This window comes from Acromyrmex echinatior, chromosome 12 (assembly GCF_024713525.1).
Source record: "Acromyrmex echinatior isolate Ae372 chromosome 12, ASM2471352v2, whole genome shotgun sequence".
In the NCBI taxonomy this organism is placed as follows: Eukaryota; Metazoa; Arthropoda; class Insecta; order Hymenoptera; family Formicidae; genus Acromyrmex; species Acromyrmex echinatior.
In genome coordinates, this window is record NC_141863.1 from 13,336,998 (window position 1) to 13,354,688 (window position 17,691).

The 17,691-nt window shown below is 41.3% G+C and overlaps 3 protein-coding genes across 3 annotated transcripts; 1 reads left to right on the top strand and 2 right to left on the bottom strand.

The window, feature by feature from the left end:
- The first annotated feature begins 477 nt into the window (after positions 1-477).
- Positions 478-1,658, top strand: LOC147907954 (uncharacterized). The gene has a single exon (XM_087411816.1). The coding sequence runs from the start codon at positions 478-480 to the stop codon at positions 1,648-1,650; it is 1,173 nt and encodes a 390-aa protein (XP_087267942.1). The 3' UTR covers positions 1,651-1,658.
- A 2,737-nt stretch (positions 1,659-4,395) lies between these two features.
- Positions 4,396-8,248, bottom strand: LOC147907955 (uncharacterized). Its single transcript, XM_087411677.1, has 2 exons — positions 7,119-8,248; positions 4,396-7,052 (listed from the first exon to the last, which is right to left on the bottom strand). Exons 1-2 carry the CDS (start codon positions 8,246-8,248, stop codon positions 4,439-4,441), a joined length of 3,744 nt encoding a protein of 1,247 aa, XP_087267803.1. The 3' UTR covers positions 4,396-4,438.
- Positions 8,249-8,842: 594 nt separating this feature from the next.
- On the bottom strand, positions 8,843-9,796 carry LOC147907956 (uncharacterized). The gene is made up of 2 exons (XM_087411950.1): positions 9,532-9,796; positions 8,843-9,456 (listed from the first exon to the last, which is right to left on the bottom strand). The coding sequence occupies exons 1-2, from the start codon at positions 9,557-9,559 to the stop codon at positions 8,987-8,989; spliced, it is 498 nt and encodes a 165-aa protein (XP_087268076.1). The 5' UTR covers positions 9,560-9,796; the 3' UTR covers positions 8,843-8,986.
- Between the last annotated feature and the right edge of the window lie 7,895 nt (positions 9,797-17,691).

The following is a 17,691-nucleotide window of genomic DNA, read 5'->3' on the forward strand; positions in this document are numbered from 1 at the left end:
GTTACCACGCTTTTTCCAACAATCGCGACGTCATACCACCGAAGGAGGCACTTCCCAATTCAATATTTGTATTCGATGATGTGGCTTGCGATAATCAGAATACTATTAGAGAATATTTTTCTATGGGTCGACATACGAACATTGATTGTTTTTATCTCTGTCAGACGTATGCAAAAATACCGAAACATTTGATACGCGATAATGCAAATTTTTTAATACTATTCAAACAAGACGGTACCAATTTAAAACACATTTATAACGATCACGTGAACACCGATATATCGTATGAGAATTTTTGCACGTTGTGCCATTTATGTTGGCAACACAAATACGGTTTTGTGGTAATAGACAAAGATAGCGCGTTACGCAACGGTAGATATAGACGAGGATTTAACGATTTCGCTGTAGTGTAAAAAATCATTTGTAGTGTTTTTTTGTAAAAAAAAGTGAGCAGTACCTCTTTGACATTACGATAAGATGGTCAGAACGAAAAGTATCTCTGAACGGGAGAAAACAGCAAAACTGATCGCGAAGACTCGCGCGTCGATTCGTAAGAAACACCGAGCATTGAAGACTGGCATAATGGAGAATGAGATCGTTTTGGAGAAACAATTAAAACCTATTATCGAACCGTTGAAACAAATTGCTGGAAACACTGAACGTGGAGGTAAACCATTTGACACTAAGTTTACGGAGAGTAAGCAAAAGAATAAACGTGAGTACAACGATGATGAGGATAATAATGATGACGACGACGACGATGATGATGATGATGATGATGATGATGCGATTCCAACACAAACTACTCCCCAACGTCTTCCATGGAACAAACAAATAAATAAAAAGAAACGATCAAACGTTATGTTTGATTCGTCCATAATTCATTCGACACCAATAGAATCACAACAACAACAACAACAACAACAACAGGTAACTCCATTTAACTTACGGGACGAAGAAATTTTTAAAACCGATGATGATCCGTCGTCGCTCGAAACGTCTGTCAGACAGGTGTTGAACACACCTCAAGGTCGTCAGAGATTGCAAAGTCAATTAGGACCGTTAGGACAAATATACGTAAATACTCTTTTAACTGGTGATGCAAGAAACGAAATCGATCTTGTCTACGGTGTTTATTTTGATGAAAACGGTACGATGTTAGGTAGTAAAAAATTTGACGTAGATACGGACGACACTATAATCATAGACGGGGTGAGGTACAAAGGTACACCAGGTCTATACGAGCTGATCTTCAAGAAGATTCCAAACGACGCTATCTACACAGAGAATGATAAACAAACATACAAACATATATTATTGATGACGAATGCTCACAGACGTGACAATGACGCCAGAATGCCTATTAAGAGTAACAAAGGACACAAATACAAAAACATTATCGCTCCGCTCTTAGTTACTCATCGTAAGACCAGTGGCACTAGTATTGGTTCAGGTATAAAGACAAATATACCATCCGGTACGAAATTGACCAACAACGAAATAGATTACGTTTATTGGGACGACCCCAATGAGTTGGTGGATCGTCTTCAATTGCTCGATGCTTCTCGTAGAGCGGGTAATAATGCTCACGACAACGAAATATTGTCAATAATCGAAGAACTTCGCGAAGCTGGGTTAATTATAAATTAAATTGCTGTGACGAAAATCGTGACAGTGATCAAATTCGCGTGAACTCGATATGATGTCTGTGAATAAATTTGGTATGTCTATGAGGGGAAACGAAATCGAAAAATCACGATCGTTGATAGAATCTTTACGAAATTACGTGCACGACAATGGGCTTTGTCTGAATCCGGATCATTACGACGCGAAGGAACGGAAAATAGAACACGTAGCTGCGCCGGAATTCGACACCGATGTGGTAAACAAAAGCTACGTCGAGCGTACGCTTCGAGATACGCGAAACGAGATCGAGGAATCATTTAGAACGATAAGGAGAGATACACAGAGAGTGCGTACCTATGTGGAGAACATACGAGGAAACGTGGACGATGTAACTGTACGAATGAAAAATGTAGTGACCAACGAGACATTGGAGAAATCGTTTAAAGAACAACTTCAAGGTATGGTGACGAATAAACAGTTGGAAAAAACTATTTTACAGTTGCGTCGCGAAATGACAAGAGGAACTCCGTCGCGGAACTGAGTTTAATTATAAAAGTGAATCATTGTGACGAAAATCGTGACAGTGATCAGGTTCGCGCGAATTCGATATGATGTCTGTGAATAAATTTGGTATGTCTATGAGAGGGAGCAATGTCGAAAAAACGATCGTCGATAGAATCTTTACGAAATTACGTGCACGACAATGGGCTTTGTCTGAATCCGGATCATTACGACGCGAAGGAGCGAAAAATAGAACACGTTGCCGGGCCAGAATTCGACACTGATGTGGTAAACAAAAAAGCTACGTCGAGCGTACGATTCGAGATACGCGAAACGAGATCGAGGAATCATTTAGAACGATAAGGAGAGATGTACAGGAAGCGCATAGCGATGTGGAGAAGGTGCGAAGAAACGTGGAAAAGAATGTGACGAGAACGTCTGACGAGATTCAGCATTTGAATCGAGATATAACGATACGAATGAAAAATGTAGTGACCAACGAGACATTGGAGAAATCGTTTAAAACGACTCGGAGAGATACGATCGTGCGCGCGCTTCAGGATACGCAGAAAGATATCTCGAACGATGTGGAAAAAGTACGAAACAACGTGGAGGAGGTCTCGAAAAGTGTAAACGCGCTATCGACGAGAGTGTCTAACGAGATTCAGCGCGGTATAACTGATCTACATCAACAAATATATAAAATGGTGACAGAAGAGATGTTAAAGACTAACGAGATTCAACGAGGTGTAATTGATATGCATCAACGAATAAATAATACAGTGACGAAGGAGACGTTAGAGAGATCGTTGAAAACGATAGGGAGAGATACTATTGTGCACGCGCTTCAGGATATGCAGAAAGATATGTCGAACGACTTGAAAAAAATACGAGACAACGTGGAGGAAGTCTTGAAAGGTGTAAACGCGCTATCGACAAAAGTGTCTGATGAGATTCATTGAGGTGTATCTGATCTGCGTCAACGAATGAATAACATAGTAACGAAAGAGACGTTAGAGAGAAATGCGATACTCGCGTTTCAGAAAGTGTCTGATGAGAGTCAGCGTCTAAATCGAAATGTAACGGATCTGCGTCAACTAGCGAATGACACGAAGGAGACGCTAGAGAGAGCGTTTAAAAACGACAAAGAAGGAGATACGATCGTACTCAGAAAGTGTCTAACGATATGCAGATACTGCATCGCGGTGTAGGTGATCTGCGTCGACTATGTCAAAGAAAGTGCGTAATGAGAACGAGATTCGGCATCTGAATCGAGGGTACCTGCTTTAAAAGATACGCGCGAGGCTCGTTTCCTGTCACAATAAAAGAGAGAGAGAAAAATAGATGAGTGTCGAGAAACAAAAACTCGTGAAAGAACTCCACGCGCCCGCGCGAAGAAATTTTCCACGTCGTCGCGTCGTGGTGCACGACCGCGATGATTTGTGGCAAGCCGACGTAGTCGAGATGCGTCCCTACGCGCGATTCAACAAAGGTTACAATTACATTTTAACCGTTATCGATGTTTTGAGTAAATACGCATGGGCTCTACCGCTCAAGAGCAAGAACGGAAGCGACGTAGCCGCAGCGTTATCTAAAATATTTCGCGAGGACGAACGATACCCACGAAACCTGCAGACAGATCAAGGAAAGGAATTTTACAACACTACCGTGCAGAAAAAAATTGTGAAAAGATACAACATAAATCATTATTCGACGTATTCGGTGATGAAAGCGTCGATAGTGGAACGATTCAACCGTACACTCAAGAATAACATGTGGAAAACATTCACGTTAAACGGCTCGTACAAATGGATCGACGAGCTACCGCGTCTATTGTCAGATTATAATCATCGTAAACATCGAACTATTGGGATACGACCGATAGACGTAACTCCCGTCGTTGCAAAACGACTCTTGTCGACGGTATACAGTCATGTAAAAATTGCCGCTCCAACGAGATTCAAGGTAGGCGATCCAGTACGTATTAGTAAATTCAAGACAATTTTTGAAAAGGGTTATACACCCAATTGGTCCACCGAGATTTTTTACATCGTTAAAACACAACGTACGAATCCCGCAACGTATCTATTGAAAGATTATCAAGGAAAGCCGATAGCTGGTGGATTCTACGAACACGAATTGCAGCGAGTCTCTAATCCGGACGTTTATCTCGTGGAAAAAATACTACGCAAACGAGGAAACGAGGTGTACGTGAAATGGTTAGGAATGGACAATTCACATAATTCTTGGATAGATAAAACGAATGTATTGTAATTTTCTTTTTATTTATTACAATAAAAAACTAAAAAAACTACAGAGGTATTTTATAATGTCCCCAAGGTAGAGTAGCGACCGATTCGGGTACGACGTACCGCTTGTCATCGTACGGACTAAGAGCGAGCTTCAATTCAGACACTGTGTAAACTTCGTGCAACGTCGATCGTATGCACGACTGACGTCTCGACTGTACCGTCGCATCGTTCAAACATCGCACATAATCGTCGAAAGTGATCGTTTTCGCGACTACCTTTTTCTTGATACCCTTTATTCTCTTTGTATCGCTCTTTCCGATCACTCTCAATGCGTACATCTTCGCTCTGAGTCCTATGAATTCCGTCATGATCGCACCATTATTTTCATCTTTCATCAAACCGGGTATTTTATTGTTAGCCCGTGGAACATCATACGCATTTCTCTCAGGATAATCACTCGTGTCGAATCTCGCGATATCACGCTTAATGTTCTCGTACACATTCTTACATTCTAAAAGATAAATTAAGCTGTCCGTGTCCGTGTACATAATCTTACATCTATCGCGATACAATGGTATCATGTATTCATAGTGAAATTCATACATACGCAACTTAGATATCTCGAGAATGCACATACCTACGTATATCGGTTTATTTAATTTCACCTCGAGTTTGCGCAATTCAACAGCGATCAGATTTTCAGAAAAAACACTTCTACTGTGAAAATTCGGTTTCGCTATCATCGCTTCCGCACCGTGTCTCCCATCCCAACGCGTTATAAGCCGAACGTCAACATGATCGCGTACGTTCTCCATCGTTTTTCCAAATACCGCATTATTCATCAATTTGTAAAGATTTTTCTCAAAATCGTTATTCGCGAGTATTCTAAATCTCGTATTAAGTTCAATATATCCGCGAAGCCATGGGAATTGTGCGAATTGTAATATTCGATGAATTTTTTTTACTTGTAATCCATGCTGAATACATTGTTGTAAATTGCGATAGTGCACGATATAGCGCTCCTTATCGTAAAGAGTGGCCAATAGTTTGTCATTCCGTTTTCCGGGAGGCCGTTCGCGATTGGGGCAGAATGGAAGGTCTGCATGAGCGTCGTGTACGTTTTGCGGATACGCAAGATCGACCTCTAGAATATAACCGACAACGGAGTCTGACGACACTGACATTACGTCAAAGCGCTCGATGTCGTCGACCCATTGAAATTCTCCGTATGGTAAGGATTCGGACATCGCCCAACCGTACAGATTGTTCACATCGAAGTACATGAGATACGTCGAAGGTTTCGAAGGATCGTACGAAGATGTATTGTACTTGTTATTAGCTTGCGCGTATCTATGCGAACATTGACTTAAACCACCGCGTATACCACGTTCCACAAACATCACCATGTCAATGTCGGTGAGTAATTCGAATCGAATACCAGTGTATTTCAACATAGCGTCCCACGTATATCCCGGTAAAGTGTAATAATACGTTGGATCCAATCCGTAACTATCGATACACGTATCACGAAAATTTTCGAAAACATCTGCTAATAAAAGCACATCTGTCTTAAGATACAAATCACTGTAATCGCCGAGAGTCTCTATGCGGAAACGTTGCCAAACGTTTGTCGCGTGTTGATAATCGTCATCGGAAGCGGTCTCGTCGGTCAACGAACTGTAAAACATTTCACGCGATGGTAAACTAGTCTCGTCTAGCTTATCGACGCTGTCGACGTACTCGTACGGAAACACTCCTTTCCGCGTAAGCAAATCGAAATCCTCAGCGTCAAGATTGGAAAATTCCGATCGCGTGATTTTCAATTTACTCTTATCAAGATATGATACCAATTTTTCGAGACTAGTATTGAGAAATTTAAACGAATCCACAAAGCGCACTTTCACACCGTCCTTTCCCCATTTAGAGTTTACTGTATCCCCGACATGTTTCGTAAACGATATATAATTTTCTTTCGTTATAGGTAACACGTCAACTCTACCCGCAAAACTGTTAGCAATATCTTTTATGATAAAATGAGCGTCGTAACCTGCCAAATTGTGAAAGAATACAGGAATAACGTATGTATCCTGATAATGTAAATTGCAACGTGAATGTGCGGGACCTCTGTAACGTCCGGTCAAATGACAGTGATCGCGTACGCGCACATCTCCTTCCTCAAATGGTCGTTCGCAGATATGACAGTGAGTCGCGTTTCGAAATTTTTCCCACTCGACGTTCGATGTAAATTCCGCTATAGTCACATTATTGTCGAATATCGTTTTCGCACGATGCGTCAAATCGTATAATTCCTTGACAAACCACGATACGCAATCCTCGCCGCGATAAGATCTGTACATCGACGCAGTCTCATCGTATACGCAACGTATGTAGTACCCTACGCTGAAAACCTTGTGATGCTGATAGGTGAATCTTGAAATGTTTTCATCATTGGTCCTCTTCTTCTTCTCCAGTATACACTCCAAATCCGCATAAACCACAAAGAGAAGCCGCTCCTTCTTATTATGATCGCGAAACGATAACCACTTATCGTTCTCATTCGGAAGAATAACAGCACAATCGTTCGTCGTAGTACAGTCAACGATGTGAAGCGACAACTTCTCACTCGTATAAAAGTAATGCAGACATCTGTAAGGTAACAAATCGTACGCGTTACACAATTTTATATATATATATATATATATATATATATATATATACAAAACCAATTAGTATACCCACCTATCGCACAGATACTTCTTTCCTGTATTCTTGCTCAATTGCGAACCTATCAATCGTGACAGATCTTTAATCCATGTGAAATGAGCGATAACATTTTCGTCGTCGCGTCTCGACTCTTGCAAGTACAACAGATTTACGTGTTTCTCTTTCTTCTCTTTGGTTAGACGAAGAGGAACGATTACATTGCCACCGTCTTTTTTTCCACCCCTCTTTCGCTCGGTAAATACGTTGATAGATATATCGTTCAAAAGTTCAAATTTCGTAATTTGTTTTAAGGTAACAGGAAACTCGATACCCTCAAGATTCAACACAGTAGTATAATCCGGATACGATGATTTCCTATTCACATGACTTTGCACTGGATACAGAGCGGCGACCACTGACCAAGCGAAACACGCATTGTCTATCGAACGCACATTGATTACCGCCTTCCTCAGCATAATTTCTCGCGGCAGCTCCACCCAACATCCCGCATGCATAGGATTATATTTGTTAACATTTACAATCAGATTCAATATACGTGATAGCGCCCATCCACTGTCACGTTCCTGAAACTCCTCCAATGCCGCTAAAGTATCATCTGTCACGTGTTTATCGTACCACTCTCGCAGATCGGATGTGTCGAAAAGCTCGTGATTTTTCGTAGTAATACTCTTAGCAGATCTCTTAGCATCCGCAACGAACTCACCGTTGAATATTGTATTCACTTTCAAACAAATATGTCTCTGAAGATTATCGCGTATCCGATCGAGAACGATATCTCTCGCGTCATCGAGAAACTGTCGAGGTTCGATGTAATTCGAATTCAACACCACACCAGTCAATACGCGATTGTTAAAAGCTGTTTCGATCTCCAACCACGAGAATCCCCCTCTTTTTTGCGATTCGACATAGCCAGTGCCCACATGTTCAAAACGTTGTCGTAGGACATTTCTCAAACCTTCCAATCGTGCTAGTCGAGCGATCGCCGCATTTACAACTCCGGCAGATGTTCGTCGACGTTTACCGCTTCGACACGTCTCCCGCAAGAAATCGAGACACTCGTCACATTTTTCCTCCCATACTCGATACGCGTTCGCCGTATCGATACTCGTCGCACGATGAAATAGATCCTCCACCTGCTCATCCATCTCTCTCTATATTAAAACAAAATCACTACCCTCGCTTACACGTGAACCAGAGCGTTTCACCGCAACTATCTCTAGGTATGTCGAATTTAATTTTTTTATACATCCTTCCAATGTCATCGATTCGCACACCTTTCATAGCTGCATTTTCGTACCTTCTTGTGCGATCGTCGACAACAACTACCGCACTTTGAATCCATAAAATTTCTCGCGAACAATGATTCCCAATCTCTCTCCGTAAATGGTGTGTGGCTAAGTTCCAACACTTCTTCTCCTTTAAGCAAGATGTAATCAACGTAGGACTCGATACCATACGCTCGTAACAGTAGAAATCGCTACCTACATCCGAAACCGCACTTGACGGATCGCTGTCCGTACTCTCGTTCGGACTATTATCGCTATCGCTATCGCTTAACATATTATAATCACTGTGAGAAGAACCTTACCCGTGCATTTATATATCGTTCCTTCGTCGGGAACAACAAACCGCAAGCCCATCTTATCTTTTACAAATAATAATAATAATACGCGTATAAAAACACGACGCATCCTATCACATTCAAAGGATGTTGTATCCTCTCTCTCGCACACACACATAAGGATATGTGTAAGGAAAAAATCCATTATTCACATTTTTCTTTTTACTTTTTAATAAAATGCAAAAAAACTTAAATTAGTACATACATCGTAATATATAAAGAATTATAATAAGTTGTTATAATATATAAAAAACATGCACTATTATTCGTTTTGATATTTTTTATACTGAGTGTACAATTTCATTGCATTTTGCAATGCGCAACGGTTTTTGTGTCTTCCACACCGGAAGGTATTAGTAGAATCTAAATTTTCCAACGATTCAATGTCGTTGAAGTGATTGTCGATCGTTTCCACAATAATATTGTCGTTTTTTACAATATCCATCAACCATCCCCGTTTCTCAAGACCTTTCACGTAAATCAAAGCATCATCATCGTCGCTCTGTCCATTCACAGCCTCGGTTATCAAGCGTTGCACCATACGGTATGGCATCATCCCATCATTCCAGCGCAACCCATGATGATGCGTCATCAACCACGAGACGTGCAACTGATCTTTCTTCATTAGGAAACGCCAGGGCATCGGGCACGTAAAAATGTAATGCGTTATTTCGCCGCCATTTTTCAGCACTGCCACCTCCTTCACGACGAATCGTTCACCCACGACGAATCCTTTAACAAAAAACCACGTATAATACACATTATACACACGTTTTGTAAAAAATTAACCAGAAACACGAACTGTACCTTGTAAATCGACGAATGTCGGCACCATGACTTCGATATATATGTATATATAATATGTCACCACATACGATTAAACCACGCCAATGTGGCAATCGCGCGGTGCGTCTTTCTTTTATCGTGTCCTACGTTCTCTCGGTGTGAAGGAAACAATCGTAAGTAAAAGTGAAATAGCTATGTAGGATATGCGTAAGTAGTAGATAATATGTGATTATCGTATGCGTTTTTTCCTCTCTCCTATATATACTTTTTTTACAATACGTTTTTCTTTTCCTTCATTAGCGATGGTACTTTCCTCAGATCATCAGCTACCCAATCCAAAAGCCGATTAACCACTTGCTGCTTACGATTTCTAGGGGAAGATGTCACAAATTGTGTTCTCATTTTTGCATATTTCCACCATTGACGTTTTTCCTTATTCTTAATATCATGAATGTCATACAAATCTACGCGAATCAACTGATGTCCAGTCTGTCCTTCCGGAGTGCTCACGGTGTACAGCTGACCATGTTCCAATTTTGTCATGTATTGGGATATTCCATCGTTTTGCTGTTTCGAGGTTGAAGCAAAAAGCGCGTCCATACCTCCAGATGTCGATTCTCCTGACGATGCAAAAATCTCACGATCGATGTTCGGCGCATCGATAAGTGTCGCCATGTGACATCTAACGTATTCCTTCAAATCGTGTAACCATTCGAAGTATGTATTTTTCGTCATGATGTATCATCTTCCATAAACAAATGATGCAATACTTTGCTCTCGGAAGTAGAAAGGAAACGATCCAGCTCTTCCACAGAATACGTAGAATTCAGCAAACCTCTCGTTTTCAATACATTCAAAAATGACATTAATGCATCTTTCATCGTCTTTGCCTCCCTCATACGTATCGTATTCGGATCTATCTTTCGCTGATGTACCATATAGGTCTGTATACATCCAATCATCATTCGCAGATTTTTTACAAACGTATTCGTAATCCACGTCTGATGTATTAAATCGATTATAGAACCCATAAACGTTTCTTCGAACACATCTTCCTCTTCCTCTTCCTCATCTAATAGTTGTTCAAACGATTTCTCAGTGGATCTCGTCGGTAGCTCCTCGACCTCTTTACTTCGAGACTCCATCGTAGTAGTACACAAATAATATTGATACGTTCGAAACCAAAATATATGTATGACGAAAAAAAGCCTCGCCCATACGCATTTATATACTATTGTCCATCGGACATGTTGACGGATGTGGTTTCTATCGAGGATGCAAAAACTGCATAAAAATAGACACCCTTATGAAGAGTGAAACAACGTCATACGAGAGAGAACGCATCCTAAAAGAGGATGCAATAATGTCTTATCACATCTTTGTGGTATCTATCAAAGTGACAGAACTGTGCAAAACTGCATAACGGAAAATCTTTAAGGGCTCGACAGAGGATGCATGTGATATTAGACAAAAACTATTTTATAAAATTGCATAAAATAGATTCTTATCCTTTAAGAACGCGGTGTAACTGTGGAAGAGAAAATATTATTTATTGTTTCGTTTATCTTTTTTTATTATTAAACTAACAGCGATCGAACAGCGACGAACGAAACGTTTGTGCGAGCGAGAGTGACGACTTGGTGCGAGCGAGAGCGACAGGGGAAGAAACATATGTAAAACTGCGTGACGGATTTCCCTAAAACGTGTGAGCTTATGTTTCTTCATTCGTTATTTTGTCGAAATTGATAAAAAAAGTATGGCGGACCGTGCGAACATTAACAACGTAGTCAATTATATTAGAACATGGACGCGGAACAATTCGAAAACATTATAGACGAAATGTTCGAGGAAATTGATTTTAACGTAGATGAAAATTCCAACGATTCCGGTTACGTTAGTGATTTTAGCGAACACGATCTTTAAGGATGCGATGAAAAAATTTAAACGTTGGTGCGAGCGAGAGCCACTTGGTGGGAACGAGAGCGACAGTCCGTATCTTTAAGGAGGTAAGATTATATTATTATATTATATTTACAGCGAGTGAGAAACACGTTGGTACGAGCGAGAGCGACAGGGGAAGAAACATATGTAAAACTGCATAACGGATTTCGCTATCCTTTTTTTATTACTTTTATTAAACTAACAACGATCGAACACAACGAAAACGTTGGTGCGAGCGAGAGCGACAAACGAAACGTAACGTTGGTGCGAGCGAGAGCGACAAACGAAACGTAACGTTGGTGCGAGCGAGAGCGACGACTTGGTGCGAGCGAGAGCGACGGCAAAAATGGGGGACCGTATCTTTAAGGAGATAAGATTACATTATTATATTATATTTACAGCGAGTGAGAAACCCGTTGGTGCGAACGAGAGTGACGGCGCGCACGCGGGAAGAAAAAACGCGCGAATCCCCTCAGTCGCTCGCCCGCTTTTAAGCTCGCCGGATCGTCGTCGTCGCGACGCGTCACGCCGTGACGTCACCAGCTCACACACACATGCGCCCGTGGGGACGGGGGCCGGGGAGGAAAACCGCGAGAGGTGCTGGGAGGCCATAGCAGCTCGCTCATTGGCTGCCCCCCCGCACCACAATACCCCTCTCGCCCAGTTTTCCCCCCGGCCCCTCACCCCGCGGCTTGCCCCATGGCTTAGAATATACATAGATATACTACTAATCTTCAAGATCTCTGGGCGCATTTCAGTGGATAACCTCGACATATTTTCCTACATAAAAAAATCCCTCCAAATTTGTTTATGTAAACATATTAAAAACCAACTCAATCGCTTCTATATAGACATCATGGAGCAGAAATGCATGCTCGAGAGACACTTCAGAACGCCCTCTCTCTCTCTCAAGCATAGCCCGTGACGAGAGAGCTTTCCGGATAATGAAATTGCCCGGATACACAACTGTCGCCACTAGAGAAGTCATCCACATCATCCAGTGCGTCCCCGTCGAGTGCAAGCTACGACACACCGAAGAATGTTATGACGAACTACCCGTCACTTATAAAAATGCCTCAGCCTTCCTGCTCTCAAAGTCACGTATCTTAATAAGACAGCTGATTGACTGCAACGACTGCCCGTCATGTATCGAATCCACGGAACATGGTTCCGAATCAATCAGCGACCAATCAAGACTCTAGCCTCGCTAATTATTCAATCGCCTTACACACCCAGCCTAGAAGTATGTAAGTCCGGACTCTTTAGCAACGAGCGGAATCTACACCACGGAGGAAATAGAATATCTATGTATATACTCGACCATGGGGCAAGCCGCGGGGTGAGGGGTCGGGGGGAAAACTGGGTGAGAGGGGTATTGTGGTGCGGGGAGACAGCCAATGAGCGAGCTGCTTTGTCCTCCCACCACCTCTCGTAGTTTTTCTCCCCGGCCCCCGTTCCCACGGGCGCATGTGTGAGCTTGTGACATCACGACGTAACGCGACGACGATCCAGCGAGCTCGAGAGCAGACGGGCGACTGAGGGAGTTCGCGCGTTTTTCTTCCCGCGTGCGCTGTCGCTCTCGCTCGCACCAACGCCCACGTTCGGAGATTCGATCGTTCGCGATGGATGCGTAGGAGATTTCATTTCTCACTCGCACCGACGTATCGGAGGATTTGATCTCGCTCGCACATTTACGTCGCGATGACACCGTTCCCCACGCACACTTTCACTGTCGTGTGTTTTTTTATTGTTAGTTTAATAAAAAAACCTAGCGGAATAATAATCGTACCTCAATTCTCTCTTCGCACCACATCCTTAAGGATACGATAAGACAAATTTAATCCGTATCGTGTTCGCGCTCAAATCATTAGCACTAGCACTAGCATAACCAGCATCGTCCTCTTCGTCGGAATCTCGATCTATTTCAAAATCCATTTCTTCGAACACTTCGAACATTTCGTCTATAAGATTTGCGCATTGTTCCGGATCCACGTTTCTAATGTACTCGACCACGTTGGCTAAGTTGTCAACGTTCGTACGATGGTTTGCCATACTTTTTTATTGATTTCGGCAAAAAAGAACGATATTAGAAATATAAGCAAAACCATAGGGGAGTTCGCGCGTTTTTTCTTCCCCCCGTGCGCTGTCATTCTCGCTCGCACCAACGCCCACGTTTGCTCGCACTACTAACGCTCGTTCAGCGCGAGTAATTATATATCGTATGATTCCACACCCATTTCCGTTTTCCTTTTGCCACTTTTTTCCCTTTGAGTTTGCGTCAGCGCGAGTTTCCTTTATGTAAAGAATATATATATATATATATAGGTAGAGATATATAAAATACTTGTGTATATTTTAAAAGTGTAGATTTATCGTTAGTGTTGAACGACAATATGTATAATATATATACAATTAATGTTCTCCGAAAATCAATACGATCAACTCGCAATCGAGTATGTCGTCGCGATCGAAATCATGTTTCGTTTTCGAGTATGTTCGCAGATTTCGTGACAGTGGATGCGACAACAAGAAGTCATGAAAATTTCTATCGGTCGTTGCAGTTAGAGAGGAAATGAGATAACGTGATTACACAGTGTTCGAGATCAAATATTAAGTACAGTACAAAATATTTTCGTACATTGTAAAAGTATAAGTTTATCGTTAGTGTTACAATTAACGTTCTCCGAAAGGAGGTAGATTATTTATTCATCCGAAGCGTAACGTTAGATTTCCAACGTACATTGAAGACGGCGCACGTATTGCTTTATTATTTTCGTCGTACTGCAAAAGGGACAAAATAACGTGTTTTTGTTCGAGAAGCTCTCTCCGGTGAAAGCGGAATCTCTTTACCGTGACAATCTCCCAAAATGATAGTTACGTGAGAAGGGAGTGTGACATTGATACCAATGTTTAAGTATTTGTAGCCAGTTACAGTCAATGGATATCTTCTTTCGAGAATGCGTACAGTAGGACGATGTGCGATTTGATGTCTGTAATTAAGGAAAAAGAAATTAGTAGATGGAAAAAGAGACGCAAAGAAAAAAATACCTACTTATTTGATATGTTCGTTCATCACGATGTCCTATTCCATAAGATAATTTTCGATATCCGCGTTGTTGAGCATTCTTACGATCGAAAAAAAGCTTGGAAAGTGCGTACGAACGAATGTTGTCGGAATGATCGTTCCGACTGTTCGTTTAAAATTATTATAGTATGTAAGTAGCATATCTGTGTATATACTCGCCCATGGGGCAAGTCGCGGAGTGAGGGACCGGGGGGAAAACTGAGCGAGAGGGATATTGTGGTGCGGGGGGGGGGGCAGCCAATGAGCGAACTGCTTTGTCCTCCTACCACCTCTCATAGTTTTCCTCCCCGGCCCCCGTCCCCATGGGCGCATGTGTGTGAGCTCGTGACGTCACGGCGTGACGCGTCGCGACGACGACGACGATCCAGCGAGCTCGAGAGCGAACGAGCGACTGAGGGAGTTCGCGCGTTTTTTCTTCCCGCGTGTGCGCTGTCGCTCTCGCTCGCACCAACGTTTCGTTTCTCACTCGTTGCGTTCGATTGTTGTTAGTTTAATAATAAAAAAGATAGCGGAATAATATTTTCTCTTCTGCAGTTACACCGCATCCTTAAAGATACGATAAGAATCCATTTTTTTTCCGTTATGCAGTTTTATATAGTTTTGTCTACTTGATAGATACCACAAAGATGTGATAAGACACTATTGCATCCTCTTTCAGGATGCGTACTTTCTCGTATGATGTTGTTTCAATTTTCATAAGGGTGTCTATTTTTATGCTGTTTTTGCATCCTCGATAGAAACCACATCTGTCAACATGTCCGATGGACAATAGTATATAAATGCGTATGGGCAAGGCTTTTTTCGTCATACATATTTTTTGGTGGTTTCGAACGTATTATTTGTGTACTACGATGGAGTCTCAAAGTAAAGATATCGAGGAGCTACCGACGAGATCCACTGAGAAATCGTTTGAACAACTATTAGATGAGGAAGAAGAAAAGGAAGACGTGTTCGATGAAACGTTTATAGGTTCTATAATCGATTTAATACATCAGACGTAGATTACGAATACATTTGTAAAAAATTTGCGAATGATGGTTGGATGTATACAGACCTATATGGTAAATCAGCGAAAAATAGATTCGAATACGATACATATGAGGGAGGCAAAGACAATGAAAGATGCATTAATGTCATTTTTGAACGCGTTGAAAACGAGAGGTTTGCTGAATTCTACACAGTGCGTCAAATATGTTCCCGGACAGGGCCTGAAAATCATAATTGAAACAACAATATGCATAATTTTTGGTTTTATTATTCAAAATATTCTCCTCTGGCTTCAATACACTTGTTACAGCGATTCAATAGTGATTCAAATGCATGTTCTAGCTCAATTTGCGGAATTGCCTCTAGTGTCTGTGTAGAAGCTGATTGGATGGTCGGAATCAAAAAAGCGTCCTTTCAATTTCAATTTCAATTTTGGGAATAATGAGAAATCGCAGGGAGCCAAATCAGGTGAATACGGTGGATGGTTTAACACAGAGACACGATTTCGAGCCAAACATTGACGGACAATCAATGAAGTGTGACTCGGTGCATTATCATGCAACAAAGACCAATTTTTTGGATCACGATATTCGGAGCGAATACGATGAATTCTGCCATCAATCGCTTTAAAACTTCAAGATAATATGCACCAGTAATTATTTGGCCAGTTGGAACAAACTCTTTGTGGATAATACTTTTGCTATCAAAGAATGTGATGAGCGTTGTCTTGATTTTTGATGGAACTTCTCGTACTTTTTTTGCTTGTGGTGAATTTTTTGACTTCCATTCCGCACTTTGACGCTTAGTTTCTGGATCATATCGAAAGCACCATGTTTCATCATCCGTAACAATTGATTTTAGGAAGTTTGGATTATTTTCTGCGGCTGCAACGATGTCTCTGGAATAATTGAATCTCGCTGATTTTTGATCGCTTCTTAATGTGTGTGGAACAAACTTCGCACAAACCTTCGTTTTAAATCTTCATGTAATATGGTTCGAATCGTTTCTCTACTGATATTTAAAACCTCCTCCATCATTTTTAGTGATGCATTTGCAACAAAATCATATATTTTTTCGATCATTTCGGGTGTTCGAACCAAAATTGGCCGTCCTAATTTTTTGTCATCTTCAAGGGTCTCTCTGCCTTCCAAAAAACGCTTATGCCACTCAAAAACAGCTGTACGACCTAGATATTAACTGCCGTAAACTTGTTGCATCGATCGGAATGTTTCTGATGCACTTTTACCAAGTTTTGCGTTAAATTTAATCACTGCTCTTTGTTCCATATTAAAATTTCTACCTCGACCAAAATCTTGTTTAACATGAACTGTCATATCTTCGTTATATGTCAACCAAAATGAATGAAACTTTAACAGATGATAGCAAAATGTTCAACCTTTAAAATGCATGTTTGAACGCACAGATGTCGCCACTGATTGCTGAGATGTGGTTCGTGTCCGGGAACATATTTGTTGCACTGTGTATGTGCGGGAATGCACCGCGCGGAAAGATTCGAGTGAAAGAACGGTACAAGGTTGATATGATACGCGACAGTAAAGAGAACTCCGTTTCTTTGTAATTTAACAAAAGAATTTTCTTTAATATGCACAGTTACAAATTCAGAAAATATAATTAATTAAATATTAGATTAACAGAATATTAAATGCGGTCACCTTTTCCAAATTGTAGTTGGAATCGCGGTGATGGAAAATCTCGGCGATTTTCTCGGCACTTCTCGAAAAGATTCGTTTTATAGCGGTTTTCACTAAGCGGTTAGCACGGCGATTTTACGAAGCGAGATTATGACTCTAAGAACTCTAAGAACTTTTAGACTCTAAGAAGGAGGACGGCGAGATCGAAGCATTTATTGCTTTCGGCCTGAGCTTTCTTTTTGGGAAAAATCCAATAAAATTTTGCCACAATCGTAATTATTACGTGGCATTAGGTGTACAAAATTTATTGGCGCTTTGGATTCTTTTCTAACGACGTTCAACGTAACAGCCATGCGCGACAGAAAATCCGTGCGTGGGATTGGTGACAGCACGTGACGTATTCGTCGGAGCGCGGCGCTCGCGTGCGCGAATTGAATTGTTCTAGAACTTTCGATTGTCCGTTGCCAGTAACGACAACTTGTTTGCGTGTAACGAATTGTTTTAAAAAGAACAAAG

Bases quoted from the DNA above. Each gene is read 5' to 3' on its own strand.
- LOC147907954 (XM_087411816.1), top strand. From the start codon at position 478: ATGGTCAGAACGAAAAGTATCTCTGAACGGGAGAAAACAGCAAAACTG.
- LOC147907955 (XM_087411677.1), bottom strand. From the start codon at position 8,248: ATGGATGAGCAGGTGGAGGATCTATTTCATCGTGCGACGAGTATCGAT. The intron at 7,053-7,118 runs GTGGGTATACTA...TATAAAATTGTG, and splicing joins AAGAAGTATCTGTGCGATAG to TAACGCGTACGATTTGTTAC.
- LOC147907956 (XM_087411950.1), bottom strand. From the start codon at position 9,559: ATGGTGCCGACATTCGTCGATTTACAAG. The intron at 9,457-9,531 runs GTACAGTTCGTG...TTTTTGTTAAAG, and splicing joins GACATTCGTCGATTTACAAG to GATTCGTCGTGGGTGAACGA.